The sequence below is a fragment of the Gymnoscopelus microlampas genome, assembly GCF_963454915.1.
Source record: "Gymnoscopelus microlampas genome assembly, chromosome: 2".
In the NCBI taxonomy this organism is placed as follows: Eukaryota; Metazoa; Chordata; class Actinopteri; order Myctophiformes; family Myctophidae; genus Gymnoscopelus; species Gymnoscopelus microlampas.
The window spans coordinates 6,295,611-6,317,978 of NC_139939.1; the positions used below are offsets into that span (position 1 = coordinate 6,295,611).

Sequence of the window (22,368 nt, forward strand, 5' to 3'; positions counted from 1 at the left end):
TTGGAAAACATGCCGCCATATTGGAACCTAATATGTTTTTTTATCGTACTTGGTAGAAATACCTCCAGAACATATTCTCATATATTAAAATAAGCCCCAGCAAAGTGATATAGTCCAAAACATTGGCCCAGTTGCAGCCATTTGAAAACTGGTGGTGGCCATCTTGAAATCTTAGGATTTTTGCGTGGCCAGAGGTTGATTATCAATTAGGGTCATATGAAGGACATCTGTGCCAAATTTCACGCTTGTATCACCAAGTGCACTATCGTGTATTGAAAACGGCATATTCCCGCCCTGCTACTATCCAACGTGAAACTATGGCTTTCATTTAACTTCTCATTACAGAGGATAATTCAAACATCATGGTTCACATTCAGGGTTTCAATATACAAATGGCCTTGAATAGTATAATAGAGATGAGGTTTGTCAGAACAGAAGGCTCAAACATTCAATATGAAATATATATATATATATATATATATATATATATATATATATATATATATATATATATATATATATATATATATATATATATATATATATATATATACACAGTATATATATATATATATAAATAAATAAATAAATAATTTGTTTCATGTTTTCTATAAAGAAACACCTGGGACGTATCATCAGTGTTGTAGCCTGGGGTCATCGGGTGTTTCGGGTCTCGCAACAACATACAACCTCGCCCAGGTGACCCAGCCGGGGTCGATCAAGCCCCAACTTACGTCCCAGTAGCTACCCACGGCCAGTCCTATAGGGAAAGACAGGGCCACTCAGTCCGCTTCTCCGGAACTACTCTGCTGGGACTCGGGGAGGCTCTGGCACGTGGAGGGACTAGGCTCTGTAGGTTGTCTCCTGGCCAGGCTCCTCCTTCGTCTCACCAGGTCCAGGACCTGAGGGCTGTACCAGATCCATTGTACAACCCCGATCCAAACATTTCCTTCTGGCGTGATGGTTCCTTGGGCCGTGGTGGTACTGCAGGCTCCACTTGCGGCTTGCTTGAATGACCCTCCTCAAGGCCTCACTGTGGATTTGTTGCGCTTCTTCCTCACGGAAGACGCAGGCTGGGGCGCTAACCCATACTGCTCCCGGACATGTACAGTTTTGACATGTACAGTTTTGACATGTTTGTGATTGAAAAAAGGTTGACTTTATATCACTTCACACATCATCTGTCTGTTATTGAGTGTATGGTTATGTGCCAACATATGATCACAATAACTACGTATGTAATGATTTTTAACTGTAGAAGTTGTTTACTGTTAATTGCTCCATTATGCAAATTATTTAAAAGAATGCTACTAAATCTTATTTTATGTGGAAGACCAGGTGAATGCAATGATCTACCCTGTACGATATAAAACCAGTAGTACTAGAGGTCCTGGTAGGATATAAAACCAGCAGTACTAGAGGTCCTGGTTGGATATAAAACCAACAGTACTAGAGGTCCTAGAAGGATATAAAACCAGCAGTACTAAAGGTCCTGGTAGGATGTATTTAACACATGGCTGTAAGGCAATCAAATAATTCTATTCATGACTAACATTTGGATGCATGTTGAGTCTAAATCAAACAGAGTTATGGAGACATTTATTCATACACAGTATGTCCACCTAATTACTGATAATCAGGTGATAAAACACAGGTTGGAGGAATGAAGAGGAACCACTGGGCTGCATTAGGCCAATACAAATAAGGGGAAAACAAGTAACACAGATTGAATATAAAAATAAAAGTAGGAGAGTCTGACCTAGCCATCAGCACTTGAACTGACCTGGACTGCATAGTGTGAACGATGGCTAAATATATAGGCATACTATAAGTATAAGGCACAATCTATCACCAGAATATGAACATATCTACAGTGTACTGTATGTGAAACAAAAACACGGTGTGCTCTTGATTAGAGCATATCACTTCTTACAGTCAAACTAGATGTGTGGTTCTCAAAAAAACTAAATGTGTGGTTCTCAAAAAAAGTTCTAAAAAAAAACTCAACAAAACTATTTTGCTGTGATATGCAAATGTAATTGGGCCTCCGAACCATTATGTGTGTACTGTATAAGGACTGAACCTAGGTTGAATAATCTGTCCTTATATAGCGTTTGTAACTTTTCAATGTGTTACATTAATTCCTAGAGACAAACATGGAACAAAGATGTTTGTCTTTCTGCATCATCAATATATACAGATCATCTTGTCCAAAATAAAATAAAAATAGGAACAAAAATAAATCAAATAGGAACTAGTTGTTGTACAAACTGGCAGACACAAATAGAAAGACAAACTAAAATAAAATAAAGAAATAAAATTGCATGGCATTGATGTTTACACAATATAGGTAACTTACCACCACCACCACCCTCATTATCAGACCAAAAAGAAAAGAACAAACTAGCAACTCAGACTAGCAACTCTTATGAGGCAAAATAGCTAATTAAAGGCTTTTTAATAATTATATCCATGGCTTGTTGAACTTTTGAGTGTGCTTGAAGTTATCCTAATGACTTCTCTGTCTTAGTATATATCGTCGGTGTCCAGCCGGGACCAGCTAACTCCATTTTCAGGTTGTTGTTTTTTTTTCATAAATCAACGCTATTGAACCCCCTTTACGTCTGTGTAAAAGAAAAAAGAAAAAAAACAACGAAAAGTATTAAAAAGCGCCTCTGACGAAAACTCCCAACTCCATTGGATCCTCAAACTGTCCGTCAAAAACAAACAACTCCCCCCTCTCCTCTTCAGTGCTGCTTTTTAACAGCATGGGTAGACTAGAGCGCGTTCGCAGCGAACGAGGAAGAGGAACACGTTAACAAACTCCCCGTAGTCTTTTAAAACTATGCAGTGTACTTAGCACTGACGCTAATGTTATGAAAACAAGTAATTATATTTCTAAAATCTATGAAGTGTTTAATGAGGAGAGCAAGAAGAAAGGCGTTCATAGCATTTCTGTCGCGCTAGTTCTACTCCCTCATTGCAGAAGTTATTGTAATATTTAAAGTCCTGTTTATTATTGTAGGACTATTATAATAAGTGTCATGAAGCATCAGGGCATTAATTCACACGTTGTTGTGATGCATTGTGAGCTTGGAGATCCATTTTTAGCTTTTGAGGATTTGTACCCTTTTGAAACCTCTCCCTCAGCAGCGAGTGGAGCTATTGTTGTTTTGGACACCTAACTCCACTTCAGCTTGATTTCTGCTCATCTGAAACTCCTAACTCCACTTGCGCTGGGTAAAGTGTTGATTTACCCGCGATTTGGTTAAAGTGTTGATAATATAATGACACATGCAAGTATCTGACAATATATAAAGTCACTATACCAACTTTGATGAGGCAGTATTGCTTTGTTTTAAAAATATAAGGTTTTCTTCATTTCCTGAAAAACGTATATTTTGTTTTTTCGTTTCCTGAACAATGCGCGTTTTGGAGTTAGCAGTTTCTGGCTGGACAGCAGAGATATACTATATATGAACAGACTGTCAGTGAGTGGATGTGAGGCCAATATATGTACAGTGTCAGCCAGCCTACACAGTAAGCGTCATACATTATGTACAATGTACATGTCAATCAACAGTAAATGCAATATACAATCTATTGACAGTGAAACCGTTAACAGTGAGCGGTTAACCTAAGAGGCAACTGTCATACTTTAGTGTACATCCAACAATCTATTTGCCGTCGGGCAGAAACCTTCCATCTCCATGTTTCAAAATGTTTTTTCGTAAATAAATGCCCTGAACCATACAAGAGTGTCGCACAAAAGTAGTGAAAATAGCAGATCTAAAAGCTCACAACTGTGAGCCTGTGGATCGACTATTTTCACCATTTAATTTTTTGGTTAAATGGTAATAAAGGTTTCCACCCGGCAGCAACGATTCCCTCTATGGAGATACCTACTGAAGATGATGGTTACACACAGGGAGGTTTGACACCCCCACACTAGGGTTGGGACTCGTTAAGATTTTAACGGTTCCGGTTCCGGCTCCCTCTTAACGGTTCCTGTTCCTTAGCGGTTCCGGTTCCGGTTCCGGTTCCCTCTTAACGGTAACGGTTCCTTAAGGTTCCGGTTCCCTCTAACGGTTCCGGTTCCTTAACGGTTCCGGTTCCGGTTCCCTCGGTTCCGGTTCCTTAACGGTTCCGGTTTTGGTTCCGGTTCCTTAACGGTTCCGGTTCTGGTTCCGGTTCCCTCGGTTCCGGTTCCTTAACGGTTCCGGTTTTGGTTCCGGTTCCCTCGGTTCCGGTTCCTTAACGGTTCTCGTTCCGGTTCGTAATATTATTTTTTTCCTGACATCCATTATACTTATAATATACAAGTACATAATAAACACAAATTCAATCATACAAATGCAGCTTTATTGTAATGATTGCACATTACAATTATGAGGTAGGCAGATTGTTTGCAAGTAAACAACAGTTTGCACAGGTAGGCGGTCTGCATGCATGCATGAGTCCAACTTCTAACAGTTCTTTTGCAAGAAAATGAGCATATCTGCTTTTTCTGGACGAATCCTGCATCTCTCCTGGCTGATAGTGTCTCCAGCAACTGAAAACACTCTCTCTGATGGGGTTGAGGATGCTTGTACACACAAATATGTGGCAGACAAATCATACAGCATGGGGAGTGTGCGCCTATTCTTCCACCACCATTCAGTAGGGTCTGTGCCCATGGGCACAGGGGCCAGGTTCCTGTAGTGATTTATTTCTATGTCTGCTTTCGCATTAGCTGACTGGGGGAGGATCATGGACTCAGCTCCCTTTTTAGCGGCTTTCTCTTCCTCTTCAAAAAGCTCTTCTAGGGGAGATATTTTCTTCTTCTTAGGACTGGGAGGCTTACTCTCCGTCTGAAATATCGGTAGACAAAACATCCTGTTGGTGATGATTTTAATATGAACAGACAGAGGGACTGTTCCCAAGAAAATGAAAATATTCAGCATGTCATTCCTTAATCCTTACCTCTATCTCTTCTTCACCTTCCTCCTCCTGATCAGACACACTCAAACTGGTCCTCTGGCCCTGGGTGGTCTCACTCTCACTGTCACTCTTACTCTCTGCACACTCCTCTTGTCTGGCTGGCAGCTGAAAATTCAAAGATGCATGCATTACTAGGTAGCTAGTACTAGCCAGCCTAGTAGTTCACAGTTTAGGCTGACAGCTGTTTTTACAACTTGTTACATGATGGCCAATGTGTTTACCTGGTGCTCTAGCTCTGGACCCACTGCTGCGGTCTTCAGCCGGTCCCAGGCTTCATTGTTGTCCACTTTACTCTTAAATCTTGGGTCCATTATGGTGGCCTCCTCCAGAAATGCTGATATGTCATCATCCTATAAAACACACAACATGAGATGATGAGAATAGATGAATAGATGCACAGTGACTTTGTAAAGTATTCAGATTAATTTACAAGATGGCAAATTGTATTTAATTTGATCCATTTTAATACCTGATAGCGCTTGGACAGGTCAGTCCATGCCTTCTCCTTAATAGCGATGGCAAAGGAAGAGTCTCCATCAGCTACTGTGAAGTGAGCCTCTAGCTTCTTTAGGATTGGAAGAATCTGCCCACATGTTGCCATCTTCTCACTCGATGCAGCCAGGGTGCTGGTGTAGAGGATTCTCATAAGTCTGATGAAGTCGTCTGCTTTCCTGAAGTCATCATCAGTGATTCTCTCCAATCTACCAAAAATGCAGTATATGTAGTACTTAATGTTAAAATGGTTAGGGGAATGTACTTTAGAAGTAAGGTATTTGAGATGTAATAATATTTACAATGAGTTAAATACATTATAAATGCAAAAAAATAAAAGGTTAACTGAAATAGTAATTTTTATCAATAATATTATTTAAATGCTATACTCACTTGTCCTTCTCTGCTCCCTTCCTAACTCTTGGATCCAGAACGGTTGCTTGAATGGCTGGGTATTGCTCCAAGAACCTTTCAATCATCAAATATGTGGAGTTCCAGCGGGTTTTCACATCAAGCAGTAGTTCATGGTCATCTAGGGCTGAAATAACACACACACACACACACACACACACACACACACACACACACACACACATACATATAATATCATAATATCATTTATCTAATATAAATGTAATTTCATTCTCAACTTTAAGTGAATAATACATTTTAAAAATCTACTTACACAGAACTGGTTGCTTTTCTTTCATGACCACCTTGGCCATGCTGGTCTTCCTCATCCAAACGATGACTGCTTATCTTGGCTGCCCACTTGCTCACCGACGGAACACTGCAGGCCTTTTGTGCCCCCAGGTTTAATGTGTGTGCAAAGCATCCAAGTTTCAGGATCTTCAGCCTCTTCGCAGCCACATCCATATTGGAGGCATTGTCCACAGTGACTCCAACAATAGATTTCAGGTCTAAGCTGAATTCTTTTAGGATGGCCTCAATCTCTTGTGCAACAACCACTCCTGTTTGAGCTTCGTAGACTGCCTGGGTCTTCAGGACTTTTAGATGGAGACGGTCTTTAATCACATAGTGCAGGGTGACAGTGATGTAGTGGTCTCTGGTGATGCTGGTCCAACCATCAGAAGTGATGGCAGCCTTCCTGACATGTTTAAGCTCTGACAATACATTGTCTTTCTCCACTGAGTACCATGCATCTATTAGAGTGTTAATAAGTTTGTCTCTGGATGGTGGTGCATACTTCGGGTTCAGAGCTTTTAGCATTTCCCTGAGAGTAATATAACAAGAAAAAGTGATTCCCGGATTACTACAGAAAAGATAATAATACAACACAATTATTATTATCATTACAACTATTATTTAAACTTAACCACCACATATAATTATATACATGCAGATAATATATATATGCACCTAAAGGCTGGGCGTTCCACAGTTGAGAATGCATGGGCGTCTTTAACAATGAACCTGGTAACTGCACGATGACATTCTTCAATCTTTTGTGTCGTCATCCCCCCAGCTGCAGCCTTGGTGAAAGGAGTGACTTTGTTGCTGGTCTTGTCTGTACTTTCTATAAATAAATATAACATAATATTCATGATGAACGATTAATTTAGAGCCAATTTAACAGCAGTTGAGTTACTTATTAGCCATGGATCACTGCACCAGGTTGAAGTTAATCCATGACGACCGTCGAGTGATCATCACTCGACGGTCGTCATGGATTAACTTCAACCTGGTGTTCGCACTATCTCCATTATGGCCCGTATATCTACATTACCGTTCAGATTTCAAATATAAAGTGCTTATCCCATCGCCACGGATGTTATAATTATATACGGGCCCTCAGAAGTACCCGTATCTTTCGTATTGTTCAATAAAAAGCATTTTAATCCGATCGGTGGCCATTTTCTCATATATAATTATAATGTATCAGAGTGCAATACACCTCCCAACCAAAAGGGTTGCATAGTTGAAAGCATGGAGGAAATACGGAGAAAATGGCCACCGATCGGACTAAGATGCTTTTTATTGAACACTACGGAATAAACGGCTACTTTCTGAGAGCCCATACCTAATTGTAACATCCATGGCCATGGGGTAAGCATTTTATTTATGGCTTTCTAGTTAATGTTAGTAGTTAGTACTAGCCTGGAGAACTTGAATCATCGGAGTCGCCGTCTTCATCCCCCGCCTGTGGATCTGGTGGTACGGCTTTTCGTAGGCTCTCAAACACGGTGCACTTGCCCAGTTTAATCTGGTGTTTTTGTAGGAGATGTTTCCTAAGAGTGGACGTGCAACCACCTTTGCATGAGAGAATTGCAGGGCATTTATTGCACTTTGCCTGCTGCTTATTTTCTCTCGTGAAGTGTAACCACACTTGGGAGGGTTTGTTGTTCTGCCTCGGCATGTTGCTGACGCAGCGCTCTTCACCTCTCTCACTCGACGGTCCGACGGACATTCACAGCATTCTTCAATCTTCAGCGTGTAGAGCAGGGGGCGTAACCACCCCACACACATTTGTAGGTGGCGTGACGTCACCACAGTCGCTTGCATGCACACAGCTGAGCCAAATGAAGACAGATGAGAAATTCCAGGAACCGATTGCGGGAACCGTTAATGCAAATACGATGGAACCGGGTCCGGTTCTTAAATTTCAGAACCGGTTCCGAAAAAGAACCGGTTCCGGGTCCCAACCCTACCCCACACCCACTAGAAATCTATTGCCCTACCACCACGGCCATCTGACAGATTCATAATGGTCATCTTCTTCATCAGAATTCTCCTCTTCATCGTTTGATACAGATGATTTGTTTGATGATTCGTTTGAATCATCTATATCGACAACCTCCAAGGGTGTATGATCCGTCCTCAGCTTGAGAGACACACAGATGAGTTTGAAGCGATCAGCAGGCATCTCTCCCACAGTTTCCCACGTGTTCGTCTCTTCACAGTAGCACTCGATGCTCCGGGGATACCTACATGAAGAGAGACCATTAGCCGTGAGAGAAATGTCTGGTGTGGAAAAGAAGCCACCCCAAGACAAATAGGAAACCAAGACCCGCCATTTCCTGTATCTGCTTGACGTACAGTAGGTGTTGCTTCTTTAGGAGAATTAGGTTGGAGTCTATTAATTTCAATGTGAGAGTGAACTTGAACACACTGGTTACTGAGCTAAATATTGGACCAGAAGCCACACAATCTTAGCCTGGTAAACCCCTCCCTCCGGATATATGAGATTTCCGGAAGGGTGGGGTTTACCAGGCTAACACAATCTTCCAAACATAGAGCACTGAAGTCCTGACGTCACTGCCTCTAGATGGCACTGTTCCGCTGGTTCGTGGCTTTATTTTTTGTGTTGAAATCCGCATTGGGGAATCTAGAGGATTACGTGCTCTATATCAAGAGGGCCCCAGCCATCATCTCAGCCAAGGATGCTAATGCCATGCTACTAATGATGGATATCACAGAGGGAGACTGTGTGTTGGAGGCAGGTTCTGGGTCAGGGGCTTTGTCACTCTTTCTTTCCAGAGCAGTGGGCTCCAAGGGCAGCGTTCTGAGTGTGGAGATCAGGGAGGACCACCACAAGAGAGCGGTGCTCAACTACAACCATTGGCGTGATTCATGGAGGCTGCGGCGAGGGGACGAGTGGCCAGATAACGTCCAGTTCTACAACGCTGACCTCCTCAAGGCATCCTCACTCCTCGCTGGCCGGGGTTTTCATTCGATCGCTCTTGACATGGTGAGTCCCCAGTTGGTCTTACCCACTGTGCTTCCTCATCTTCACCCTGGGACTGTGTGCGCAGTCTACTTGACAAACATAACGCAGGTCGTAGAACTGTTGGATGGGATTGCTAGACCCCATCATGTACAAATGAGCCACACAGCATTCCTGATCAAACTACGGAAGTGTTTCAGAATTCTCCTCTTCATCGTTTGATACAGATGATTTGTTTGATGATTCGTTTGAATCATCTATATCGACAACCTCCAAGGGTGGATGATCCGTCCTCAGCTTGAGAGACACACAGATGAGTTTGAAGCGATCAGCAGGCATCTCTCCCACAGTTTCCCACGTGTTCGTCTCTTCACAGTAGCACTCGATGCTCCGGGGATACCTACATGAAGAGAGACCATTAGCCGTGAGAGAAATGTCTGGTGTGGAAAAGAAGCCACCCCAAGACAAATAGGAAACCAAGACCCGCCATTTCCTGTATCTGCTTGACGTAGGTGTTGCTTCTTTAGGAGAATTAGGTTGGAGTCTATTCATTTCAATGGGAGAGTGAACTTGAACACACTGGTTACCGATATATTGGACCAGAAGCCACACAATCTTAGCCTGGTAAACCCCTCCCTCGGAGATTTCCGGAAGGGTGGGGTTTACCAGGCTAACACAATCTTCCAAACATAGAGCACTGAAGTCCTGACGTCACTGCCTCTAGAAAAAAATGCCGGGGTGGTGTGTTTATGTTTGGAACACAGTTCTTATATGACGTGATCTAAGATTCTCAAATGGGGATTTCAACACAAAAAAAACCGCCACAAACCAGCGCCCTCTAGTGGCAGTGACGTCAGACTTCGGTGCTCTATTCTGACACTAAAATGGCATTTTTCAGAGAGACAAATCAGGAGACAATCATCTTTGTCATCGACCTTTCTCTGTCCCAGCCACACCTCTCGCGAGATCTAGCACCAGTAAACATAGGACGTTCGCAAGATCTGCCGTCAGATGGCGCCCACTTAGGAGACCATTTGTGTAGCCTACCATTTCGCCTCAAGTGGCGAAAACTGGGATGGCGGATCTTCCTAAATATCCACCATCTTTGAGCCACCTTTTCCCACACATTCGTGGAGCAGCCGTGTGTTACCTGGGCGGGAACCTGTCGATCCGCCCTCCCAGTACGTAGATCTTTCCATCCACTGCAACCGCGCTATGCATGTAGCGTTTCACTGGCATGGGGGCACACGTGGTCCACTGGTTGGTCTTGGGGTTGTAGCATTCCATTGAGCCTTCCGCGATAAATCGCCGAGGATAACCCGCGGGTCCCACGTTGCCACCTATAGATAACCAAGAATTAAGAGCATAAGGACTGTTAGTGTGTTCTATTATGTTCCCAGACTAAGTTGAAGTGAGTCTATTATGGAACTAAGATTTATTCAAGTACTGTACTTGTTGAGGTACTTTTACACTTCACGTAATTTTTACACTTCTTTTCTTTCAAAATCTTTATTCCACGATTTTGTAACCCTATTTTTTACACCCAGCGCCAATTGTCTATGTAATCCTGGGCACTACCTTCCCTCTGCCAACCTAGGGAGGCCAGGGCCGAGCTCATGCCTCCTTCAATGCATGAGAGCCTACTGACCTTCTTGTCACCTGACAGGGGGGAGTTTCCCTGGTTGGACATAGCGCGTGGAAGGAACACGTTATTCCCTCCATCAGGCGCCCCGGCTGGCCAGGGGGAGGCAGTATAGTGACCAGGATTACTGCATGTTTCTACTTCTACTTTACATCTCAGAGGCAAACAGTAACGTTTTTGTTCCAGTAAAATTATTTGACGTAATTTACTCTTTGTAGTTTATCAATAGAGCCTTTAATTAATACAGCACTGACTAACAGCCTTTAAGAACAGATATATGGGGCGCTCGGGTGGCGCAGTGGTAAAGTAGCTGCCCACCACGAGGCTGGTTCAAATCCACTATGGTGCATCCGGCTTTGTCGGGGGCCTATGCGAACACATTTGCCCGTGGCCGGGCGGAGACAGTGATATTTGTCACTGCATGTACTGCTACGGGCTGGGGTGGGAGGAGTAGGACCGAGGCTCTACGTCCTCCCTGTGGGGGCTCCTCATTGGCAGGTGAGTCAGTAGGATACAACAGTAGTGACTGACAACAAACTAATGTGTGTGGGGAGGAATTAATTTGCATAATTAAATTGGGAAGACAAAAAAAGAAAAAAAGATACCTGTAACATAGATCTTTCCATTGAGAACGCAGGCAGCCACATCATTACGCCGAACCTGCATAGGAGCGACTTCTGTCAAAACGGATGTTTCAGGGTTGAACTTGGCCACATGGGGCGGAGCTATCTGCTTACGAGGGGACATGCCACCTAGGGCCCAGGAGAACACACACACACACACACACACACGCACACACGCGCGCGAGAAGGATGAATACAAAAGTTGTATGCACCTGCATGAAACTAACACATGCACACACGCAAAATTGTTGGTCTTTTTGCAGTTACCCATTATGATCAGGGTTCCATTTGTTAAAGAGAAAAAGCATTTCCTTAACCATTTAAGTACCACTAATACATGCCTTGTTGTACAACAAATAGTTAAAATAGCAGATTTACCAAGCTCACATAGTGTCACGTGATTAACATCTTACGTCTATAATTAGCGAGCCCCAGACCCCATGTGCACTCATGGTCCCACAGCAGACAGCAGCACCTTGAAAACTCACTTGAAAATCTCAAAAACCTTTGACTTGCCGTGTTAGGTGGCCAGATGGGTGGGCCACATGCATTTTCAGAGCATTTTTATGATCAATTAATCGATTGTGTTCCGGCTTGGATCAATGGAACTAACATAGTATATTCCTATGTACTGTACCCGTATAACATAGAAAACGTGTGTCCCCCCCAAGGTTTTAAAGATAAAATAAACATGACTTTTTTTGTGTGTTGGCAATTATTTGGGCCCACTTGCGGCCCCTAACCCTAACCCTGGTTGAGATTCGCAGCCTCAAAACAACCAACACAACCCCATGAACCCAGCAGGCTGAACCTGTAGGTGCATAAACCTGTTCCATACCAATAAAACAGAGCAGTCCATCTAGACTAGAGCCACCACTGTAGCAGGTACTGTACATAAATCTGTTCCATACCAATAAAATAGAGCAGTCCATCTAGAGCCACCACTGTAGCAGGTTGATAAACCTCATCATGATTATCAAAATCAGCGTAGGCTGCCACGCCGATGGACTCCGTGAGCTGCCAGGTGTCGGTCTTGGGGTCGTAGCGCTCCAGTGAGTCTTCACTCTTCTCACTCCCCTGGCCACCCACTGCAAACACATATCCATCCAGCACCACCAGCCCTATGGACCACGAGGGGTCGAGCAGGGAAACGATACCAATAAAACCGAGCTTTAGAACTGACGACTCTGGCCATTGGATGTAAACAAAAAGTGTCTGGGGGGTGGGGAGGGTCTCGTCTATCCACTGGAACAAAAACATGTTTACCACGATCGGCCATTTTGTTGTTATCGCCCGTTGAAAATGGCTTGTTTTCACAAAAAAAAAAAATACGCGAGCTATATAGTGTTTTTCTACAAATCCTAATATAGGAATGGACGGAAGTGACGTTTTTTGGGATAGATCTACGTCCTTGGCAGGGAATGTGTTAAAAAGGTTTTGGGTGAAGCAGACAGGATTTAGCACTTTTTCAAGATATAAATGGCAGCAGAAGCTAGTGAATACATTAGTGCAATTTCGAATAACATAAGAGAACAAAGACCTCTATACATAATATGTATAGAGCAAATACAGTATTTGCCCTAATGTAAAGAGGTAGATTACTACTGGTATAATGGTATGCCCAAAATAGGGGCGCCAAGATTAGTATGGTTAAATTGAATGTCATACAGGAGTTTGACAGTCTTACTTAAGAAGAAGCGTAGCTCATTCATGGGAGTCATCTTCAACCAGGAGTTATGGTCAACATCATAGCGCCACATCTCTCTACTTTCTGTACCCAGTCCCGGGGTGTCCCGATCACAATACGGATCTGGGATGAATCCTCCAGCCAAATACAGAAAGGAGCCTATGGTGGAAACAGAGCAGAATTAAACCAACGAGTTATGTCTTAAATGAAAAAAAAAAGCATACAGAACTTGAAATGTCTTCATATATCTTCTGTCTTCTTCATCTTCTATACTACTGTGATGGTTCACTTATCTAGCCCAAGGGTTCCCAAATTGGGAACCCATGTCCTTTCTAAAAAAAAAAGTAATACCAAATTGTCAAATATTACGTAAGAAAGAGGCAAACACAACGCCTCGAGCTTGTGGTTTGGCTATTTTCACAATATTTATCTGGAACTGAACACTGTTGGTTCACACCTCTTTTCTGATTATACAGACCCCATTTCTTCTCCCGTCCACCCCATGGTAGAACAGTTTGAACCACACTCCAATACTCCTGGTCTTACTCCCCATCCACCTTCTCTCTTGGATGCACACTACCTTTCTTCTTTCCATCATATAGCTCAAACCCTTTTACCAGTCATAGTGCCAACATTTCAAGTTACGTCTTTCATCTAAAATAAATACCAAATAGCATTATTGTTTAGACAGATGGTAAGGTTGGGCGATATGCCAAAATATTTCTATTGGCCATCGCCGGCCGGCGATATATTCGTGCTAGACAAGCAATAACGTGAGAACAGCTCCCCAGTCGTTTAAGCTCGAGTTATACTTCGCCGTACAGCGGGTCGCGTGTCAAAAATAGCAGATCTACAAGCTCACAACGCGTCGCGGACATGAGGCATTGTGAGCTTGTAGATCTGCTATTTTCGGCACACGACCCCGTCGTACGACGGAGTATACATTGGGCTGTAACACGTGCTGTGTCGGATCAATGAAAAAAACGAGATGAGACGGCATGACTATATTTATGCTGCCATGCACCAATCTCACTCTCTCACTGACCAAACTCGTTTAGACAACAAAGAATTGTAAATCAAATGTAAATCACTTCCATAAGGATATTATTTTAGGACTAAGCTGGGCCGCTAGGAGATGAAGTGTCAGTTGAAGCGGAGAAGCCTACCTTAGTTTGCAGCAACGATGTGGCGAAACACACCCATCCAGGTTAACTTTTTTATATTCTGACAAATAATAAATCGTGGTGCTGCGGGATAAATCACCCGTCCGGGCCGCCCTCCCCTGTAACTGAAGGGACTTGCAGTGCGCGTCACATTTCCAATCGCATTGATTGACTGCCTGGTGATATAAACATAAGCTGACTAAAGTTTTAAAATCCAGACTTGACAGCAAAAGTTAAGAATCAAGTGCTTGGTCTTGTGAGACCGGGGGACACGCTTACTGCGTCATCAAGCTTGCAAATGCACAGCGAGGATTTGCAGAAACTGGAGCTTTAGTTTCAATTTCGTTTTTATATAGAAATATATACACAGCTATCATCAAACGTACAGTAGCAGATAAACAGACAACTAGGAAAGCAAAAGCTATTCCCTCTTTCCTCTGCTCTCCTCCACTCAGTAGCAGCCCTACCTGCTGGGGAGGGGACTGAGTTTTGTAGCCTAGACTCGTCAGATATAAGCGCAACCAGAGCGCATGCCTTTATCATCAATCATTATTAGAATGGCCCAAATTGATGGACATTTTGTGCATGCTTTATATTGCGCTTCTATATTTGAAGGGTTTAATTCTCGAGGAGGCAGACCATTAGGATACATTTATTTTGCTAAATAAAATGTCAAATATCGTCCGAAAAATCGCCTAATAAAAACATTTGACGATTCTCACCGACTGCCGATATATTTGTTCAATCGCCCAACCTTAACAGATGGTAGGTTTGGTGTTTACCTGTATCCTGGCTTTTTTGAAGCACTACCCCTTTCTCATTGCATTCTATTTATGTGACTACATCGCTACAGATCAGTTCAGAAGTAAAACAGAGTAGGATCCATTACAGGTGCTTGACTCTGATGGTGATCCTCACCTGACATAACCACAGCATGCGAGTCTACTCTCAGAGGCAGACGTCCCAGAGTCGTCCACTCATCGGTGAGGGGATCAAAGCTATGGACCTTGTGAATGCCCCCCGCATGATTCTGGCCTCCCATCATCACGATCACTTCAGCAAGCGGGGGAGAAGGAGCAGGTGACACAGAGTAGAGAAGTAGAGAAACCACATTTATTCACAAATTAGAGACCATCTCACAGGCATGCTGGATAGATGTTGAGTTTCAGTTTGTCACGTTTTAACCACCAAGAATTTTTTTTTTGTTTTTGAAAACATTTGAAGTGAGAAATAGACGATGCAATAACCGAAAAGTGATTCTATTTGATCCACTACACTTCCTTGTTTACCTAGGCGACCGTAGCGCAACAACAGCAAGAATACCAAAACACTCGCCCCAGGGCAAATCCGGCGGTATAATAGGAAAATCCGGTGGGAAAGAAAATGGGGGCGAGTCTTCAGGTTACCTTATGGAATACTTTCATTTGTTTTCCGAGCCGAACGTGTCCACCCAGCCCAACACTTATGGAATACTTTCATTGCCGTAAGCAAGGATATACTTTGTTTTGCTGTTACTTTTGGGTCAATGTATTAATGTATTTATTTAGTAGCTGTGTAATAAGCGGGATAATGTACGGATAGCTGGTCATTATTGCATAACCACCTATCGCGTCGGTGCATAATCACCCTGTCGGGCTTTCATTTTCAATTATGACCAGCTACCCGAACATAATCCCTTGCTTATTGTGGGAATGTGTCTGGGCAAAAACTAGAAAAATCTACATGTATTTTCTGTACCATCATCAGCTGCAACAGATGTGTGTTCAGCAGGGTACCTGTGGTTCTGCGTGGGCGTGCTGTGTTACGGTAGGGCCGATCCTTGGCCTCAGAGATGAACCTCTGGCAGCCCTGGTTTTCTTTCACCACCTCCAGAGACTCAATCACAGTATCGAGGTAGGAGGGACTGATGAGAGGCAGACGGATTTGCCGTAGCACCTTAAAGAACACATAGAACACTCTTTATTTAATAGTCCAACTGGATATTGGATGAACAACATAACAATCATGCATAGTACCATATTGTTGTTGTCGGGCAGAAAACCGTCATATCCATATTCTAACTTTTTGTGTTTTTTCATAATAACACCCTACTTGCTACAGCATCACACAAAAGCATCAAAAGTAGCAGATAAACAAGCTCTAAAAAACGGCACGAAGTGACACGTTTAGAGCTTGTCGATCTGTTACTTATGCTAATTTGGAACTTTTGCTAATTTGGAATTTGAATCCTGAAAACGAACAGTTTTGGCCATATAACAGCAGGCGCCGTTCTAGCAACTACCCTGCATTTAGATGTCCCCAGACGTATCGCTAGGCAGAGAGCCCACCGATCGTCTGGCAAGGTGACTGACCTTTTCAAAGTTCTGCTTGCGGGTAGGACACTTGGCTAACCACAACATGGCAGCCTCAAACGCCATGTCCTCCTTGGGCACATTGAGGTGGTCACTGGCAAGAATGTCAGCCAGTCTTTCCACAGAGAGAGAGAGGAACTCTTCCTAGAGGTAGAGTGGGGAAAAAAAGAATACAGTAGATTAGTACTTACTGAAGTAACCTTTTCTCCTTTCAAAGTGCTCACTGGTGATGGATGGTTGTTTAATGAAATGGTTCAAAAGAATAAAAGTCCACAAAACAGCATTACTCCTGAAGGTTTGTGTGGCTGAAACAATGTACCACCTGTACTGTACCACTTGTCTGTGTTTTAAAGTTAAAAAACACTTTTAGGAGCAATGCTGTTGTGCAGACTTTTATTCTTTTGAACTGTTACTCTGTGTATAGCACATGTCCCTCATGTGACTGTATCTTATTAATACATACAGTATACAATCACTGAACAATGACTGATTGAATGTTTCTAACTAGATCTGGGTCAGTTGTGATGGTGAAAGCTTGAGTAATAGTAATAACAACTAAGTTATAGGAGAAAACAAGCCAACAACGGAACAAACAACTTGTATAATGTATGACTCCTCAACAACTGACTGACCTGCTGGTAGATGACACAGAAGTGTTGCAGAATGTGATCCATGCTGCGTTTCTCCATCGTTTTGCAGGAGTGAGCCTCGGCTAAGCAGTAAACCCCTACACAGTTATTTATGTCAATGTGACGCAGCATGTAGTCACAGCAGGCCTGTCGAACAGCCGTGAAGTCCAACAAGTTGGACGCTGCTAGCAGGGCCTACACCAAATGAACAAAAAATATTTCTTATTTAGCACCCATGTTATGTAGGACAAAGTAGACCTGTCACAATAATCGTCTAATCGCAATAATATTATTTGAGATAGTCGCAATTATTTTGCATAATCATCATAAATGTATGAAAACATTTCATACATTTTCAAATGTATATAAAAAAAATCACACCCAGTGTGAAGTGGGCGGTGTGTGGTCATCACAACATGACTCACTTAAAAAAAAAAGTGTTTTTTTGGGGCCCCCTATAAGTGAGTTTTGGACACCGACCAAAAAATGTGTGTACCCCCTAACCCTTCCATTGTTAATGCAAATCGATACTTTTTTTCATATCAGCCAATCACATTACAGCTAGTGTCATCACCACTAACTGTAATGTGATTGGCTGACTTTGCAAATTCAGGACTGTGATTGGCTAGCGAAACACATGACACATGTGCAGCCCTATGAATAGCAGTATGGACTTTAAAAAAAGTAATTTATCCTTTTTTTAAAGTGAGTCATGTTGTGATGACCACACACCGGCCACTTCACACTGGGTGTGATTTTTTAAGTCCATACTGCTATTCATAGGGCTGCATATGTGTCATGTGTTTCGCTAGCCAATCAGTCCTGAATTTGCAAAGTCAGCCAATCACATTACAGCTAGTGGTGATGACACTAGCTGTAATGTGATTGGCTGACTTTGCAAAAGTATAGATTTGCATTGACTGTGGAAGGGTTAGGGTTGTAGACTGCGTTGTAGACTATTGGCCAATCACGGTGCAGGATTGGTCAGTGTCCAAACCTCACTTATAGGGGGGGGGGGGGGGGGGGCGGTTACACCGCCCCAAAAAGCAGAAATAGCTGATCTTCAGATATTATTTCTTGTATATATTTTTTGTAAAGTATACAATTATTAAATATGTCAGTAATGTCTTTCTTAGAAGTAGATGAAGAGTATATTAATACAATATAACTTATACAATTGTGGTGGTTGTATTTTGTCTCCCTGCTCTTTTATTGAGACATTTAGATCGTGTCAAAGGTCATGTCTCACCAAGACACAGGATTTGACACGAAATTTGACCTGATGGTCAAGATTCAATTTATCCCCTGATGCAAGCAGGCAGGCTCTATTAACACATTGCCTGCCTAAGACGTATATATACGTCATTTAGAAATCAGCTGTTGCCTGCCAATGACGTATATATACGTCTTTGGAAAAAAGGAAAAAAAAAATTTTTTTTTTCAAAAAAAATTTTTTTTTTTTTTTTTTGCATTTTTTTATAATTTCAACCCTTGTCGAATTATGAACAGATTAGGAGCTAAAAATGTTCGAAGATTTGCTGCTCCATTCACTTCAATGTTAAAATTCAAACGGACAAACAATTCACTTTGTTTTTTGGTTTAAAACTACTGCTTTTGAGCTATATTGAAACATCAACCAAACATGTCAACGAGGTCAAAATGACCTCGTTGACATTTGTGAAACCACACCTGAATCTCATCTGTGATTAGAAACCATCTGGGGATCAATCATACTGGAGGAAAAAAATCTGTGGCTACGCGAACAGGTACCAAAAACATGGCAAAACCCTGGCAGGCAACAGCTAAAAATCTGAAAAAACTCTGGCAGGCAATGTGTTAACTCAATGGTACAAATTTCAGCACTAGCGCAAGAAAACAGGTTCAAATCCACGGTAGAAGAGGAAGGTTACATAGTGCAGCTTTAAGTTATTGATCATATCTGCCCTGTGCAATTTGATTAAGAAGCCTAAAAGGCCAAACAGAAATGTAATTTGTATTCATATGTTACAATGTTCAATGCCAAAAACACAATTAAATCACAATTAATCGTTAAATTAAATGTTGTAATCAGGGGGGGGGGGGGGGGGGGGGGCGGTTACACCGCCCCAAAAAGCAGAAATAGCTGATCTTCAGATATTATTTCTTGTATATATTTTTTGTAAAGTATACAATTATTAAATATGTCAGTAATGTCTTTCTTAGAAGTAGATGAAGAGTATATTAATACAATATAACTTATACAATTGTGGTGGTTGTATTTTGTCTCCCTGCTCTTTTATTGAGACATTTAGATCGTGTCAAAGGTCATGTCTCACCAAGACACAGGATTTGACACGAAATTTGACCTGATGGTCAAGATTCAATTTATCCCCTGATGCAAGCAGGCAGGCTCTATTAACTCAATGGTACAAATTTCAGCACTAGCGCAAGAAAACAGGTTCAAATCCACGGTAGAAGAGGAAGGTTACATAGTGCAGCTTTAAGTTATTGATCATATCTGCCCTGTGCAATTTGATTAAGAAGCCTAAAAGGCCAAACAGAAATGTAATTTGTATTCATATGTTACAATGTTCAATGCCAAAAACACAATTAAATCACAATTAATCGTTAAATTAAATGTTGTAATCAAGACAGCCCTACAATCATGGAGACAATGAATAATGTTCATGATAATACATTACCTGCACATTCTCAGTAGAGATGGACACCTTTGATGTGTAGGCATAGTTCACCAACAAACCAATCAGCTGAGGTTCCACTCCGCTGATGGTCACCCTTTCCTGTGTGGACTCCCTCATGCCTGATGTAAACATTGCCTGTGCAGGTTGAAATAAGGTGAATGGTTGGCTTGGAGTGTTCATGGTTTGTAGGTCCTTTTATTTACATTGTGTCAACCAATTAATTGATTGCATATAGCATGGTGTTGGGTACACGTGAAAGCCAAGGCTTGGATCTGAAAAAGTGTCATTCCCTTACAGGACATTTCACCCCTTTTCATCCTATCTTCATATAATTGGTCCTCACTAATGCTCATGATAAAATTGAGCAATTTCTTTCTTGGTCTGTGTCTCACTGCTTGATTGATTGATTGAATGAATACATTATTAGACAGAAATGTAAACAGCACGAGGTACAGTCAGACATTTGGGCTAAAAGGATAACACAAAAAAGTACAGGGGACTTGTTTCCATTGTGGTCTTATGTATTCAATTCATTTCAAAGTAGGAAAAGGTGAAAAAAAAGAAGACATTCCTTTCTATGGGAAAAGTGAGTTTCCCTCCCCTTTTGGTCTCCTGGAAGATGCATTTTTAGGACCGTTTTAAATTTTTATAGGAGGGCTGTGGACACTTCAGAAAAGTAAAGTGTTAAGTTTAATTGTATACACTTATTTTGTATGCCTAAGTGACAGTTGGCAGAGAATAAATACCTTTTAATTTAAAACTTCACTACGGTTTGGACTTCAGTTTCTTTTAGAGCGCAAGTCCGAGCTTAATACCTGGCCATAGGCATCCATGTAATGGCTAAAAAGTATAGGACTTTCTGACGCTACAGGTACCAAATTATAATGAGCATTAGTGAGGGCCAAGTACATGAAGATAGGTTGAAAATGGGTGAAGTCATCCTTTAACAACAGCAGGTCAATAAATGTGTGGTATTTTACCTCAAAGTAAGGGCTGAAGGAGGCCAGTACGTAACGATGGCAGGGGAACTCCTGTCCCTCACTGCACAGAATCACATCACACAAGGTAGTGTTGAGCCGCAGCCTGTTGAGGCCCTCTAACACCTTGTTTGGATGGCTGGAATCCACAAACATCCACTCTCTGTCATCCACTGAAGATAGAGGTACGCTGGTGTCGTCCTCCTGAAGTGCAACAGACAACATCCAGAAGGATATTTATATATATCAGACAAATAAACAATTAGCCGTCTGTGAATAGTGTTGCGGATCTGGTAATGTGGCTCGAACACTGTCCTTGTGTACCTTGTGATATGTCATATTTGTCCTTGTATATCAGTCCCTCAGTGACAGTTTAATGAGTCAACACTTTATAGTTTTCCTATATACAGTACGTCTGACAGCAATTTTATGAACGTCATCTTTATGTATGCATTTCTGGCATTTTTAACTGCAAGCCTAAAGACGAAAAATAGCAGATCTACTAACCCACAACGTTGTGAGCTTATACTGTAGATCAGCTATTTTTCCCGTGCACGACACCAGTATGCAATTAAGTGTATGTCAAGCATAACTCCATCTCTAAACCCTAAACCTAACCTCTAAATGTCTAATCCCAACAACAACCTGAATCTTGTTCCAAACTTTTTTTTTTTACAACCATAAAACATCATTTTTTCTTGTGAGGATCAGGAAAATGGTCCTCACAATGTCTATTTCTCACATTGCATTATATTTGTGCCTGGGGACATTTGGTCCTCACAAGTATAGTAATACACACATACACTGTCAGTGTCACTGTCCAGTCTCAGTCTCTTGGCAGCCTGTGGTGATTTCCTCTGGCAGGCAGCAGCCATGGCTGAGCTGAGGTGAGGGTCGCGTCTGCAGAGAGAACACACGTTACTGTTACTAGGATTGTTATGATTATGACATTTTACTTGATTATTACTCATTGACTGCCAATGACGTGTTTTGTCTTGTGTCAATAGGCTCTATGCACAGCAGCCATATTATCACTTCCTTCACAGGTGTTACCAATGATACTAATGAAGGCTCTGTTACATTTAGTATAGCACAGTGGTTTCCACGACCCCCATAACTCTGAGAGTGTACAAATGGAACCATTTGTACACTCTCAGAGTTACACACCTGTAAGGGGCCATTTGAAAGCCCATGAGGGTCCCTGGACCCCAACTGTAGACCCACTGGTGTAGCAGAGTGTTTCCAGTGGGCCAACATGCACAACATCAGCACCCTGACTCTGTTTGACCAGAATGGAACAGAGCCTTCATTAGTATCATTAGTAACACCTGTGCATTTCTTCATAATATGGCTGCTGTGAATAGAGCCTATCCAAAGCCGACACCGCCAAGGACGTTTTTTTATGTGTACTGGTGTTTTCATTGCTTATGCGCTCTTCGCTTACCTATGAGTCACCAT

General features: G+C 42.1%; 3 protein-coding genes across 3 annotated transcripts; 1 reads left to right on the forward strand and 2 right to left on the reverse strand.

The window, feature by feature from the left end:
• Window positions 1-2,254: 2,254 nt before the first annotated feature.
• LOC311053566 (uncharacterized protein) lies at window positions 2,255-6,348 on the reverse strand (the record flags this gene model as incomplete). Its single annotated transcript, XM_084069176.1, has 7 exons — window positions 2,255-2,270; window positions 4,621-4,850; window positions 4,963-5,085; window positions 5,202-5,330; window positions 5,450-5,681; window positions 5,866-5,940; window positions 6,158-6,348. 7 exons carry the CDS (start codon window positions 6,346-6,348, stop codon window positions 2,255-2,257), a joined length of 996 nt encoding a protein of 331 aa, XP_083925302.1.
• Window positions 6,349-8,758: 2,410 nt separating this feature from the next.
• On the forward strand, window positions 8,759-9,379 carry LOC311053578 (tRNA (adenine(58)-N(1))-methyltransferase, mitochondrial-like; the record flags this gene model as incomplete). The annotated part of the gene is made up of 1 exon (XM_084069186.1): window positions 8,759-9,379. One exon carries the CDS (start codon window positions 8,759-8,761, stop codon window positions 9,377-9,379), a length of 621 nt encoding a protein of 206 aa, XP_083925312.1.
• Window positions 9,380-10,303: 924 nt separating this feature from the next.
• Window positions 10,304-22,368, reverse strand: LOC311053588 (kelch-like protein 24; the record flags this gene model as incomplete). The annotated part of the gene is made up of 11 exons (XM_084069196.1): window positions 10,304-10,497; window positions 12,334-12,543; window positions 13,110-13,268; window positions 15,191-15,325; window positions 16,048-16,207; window positions 16,624-16,767; window positions 17,256-17,447; window positions 19,934-20,068; window positions 20,914-21,114; window positions 21,714-21,810; window positions 22,355-22,368. 11 exons carry the CDS (start codon window positions 22,366-22,368, stop codon window positions 10,304-10,306), a joined length of 1,641 nt encoding a protein of 546 aa, XP_083925322.1.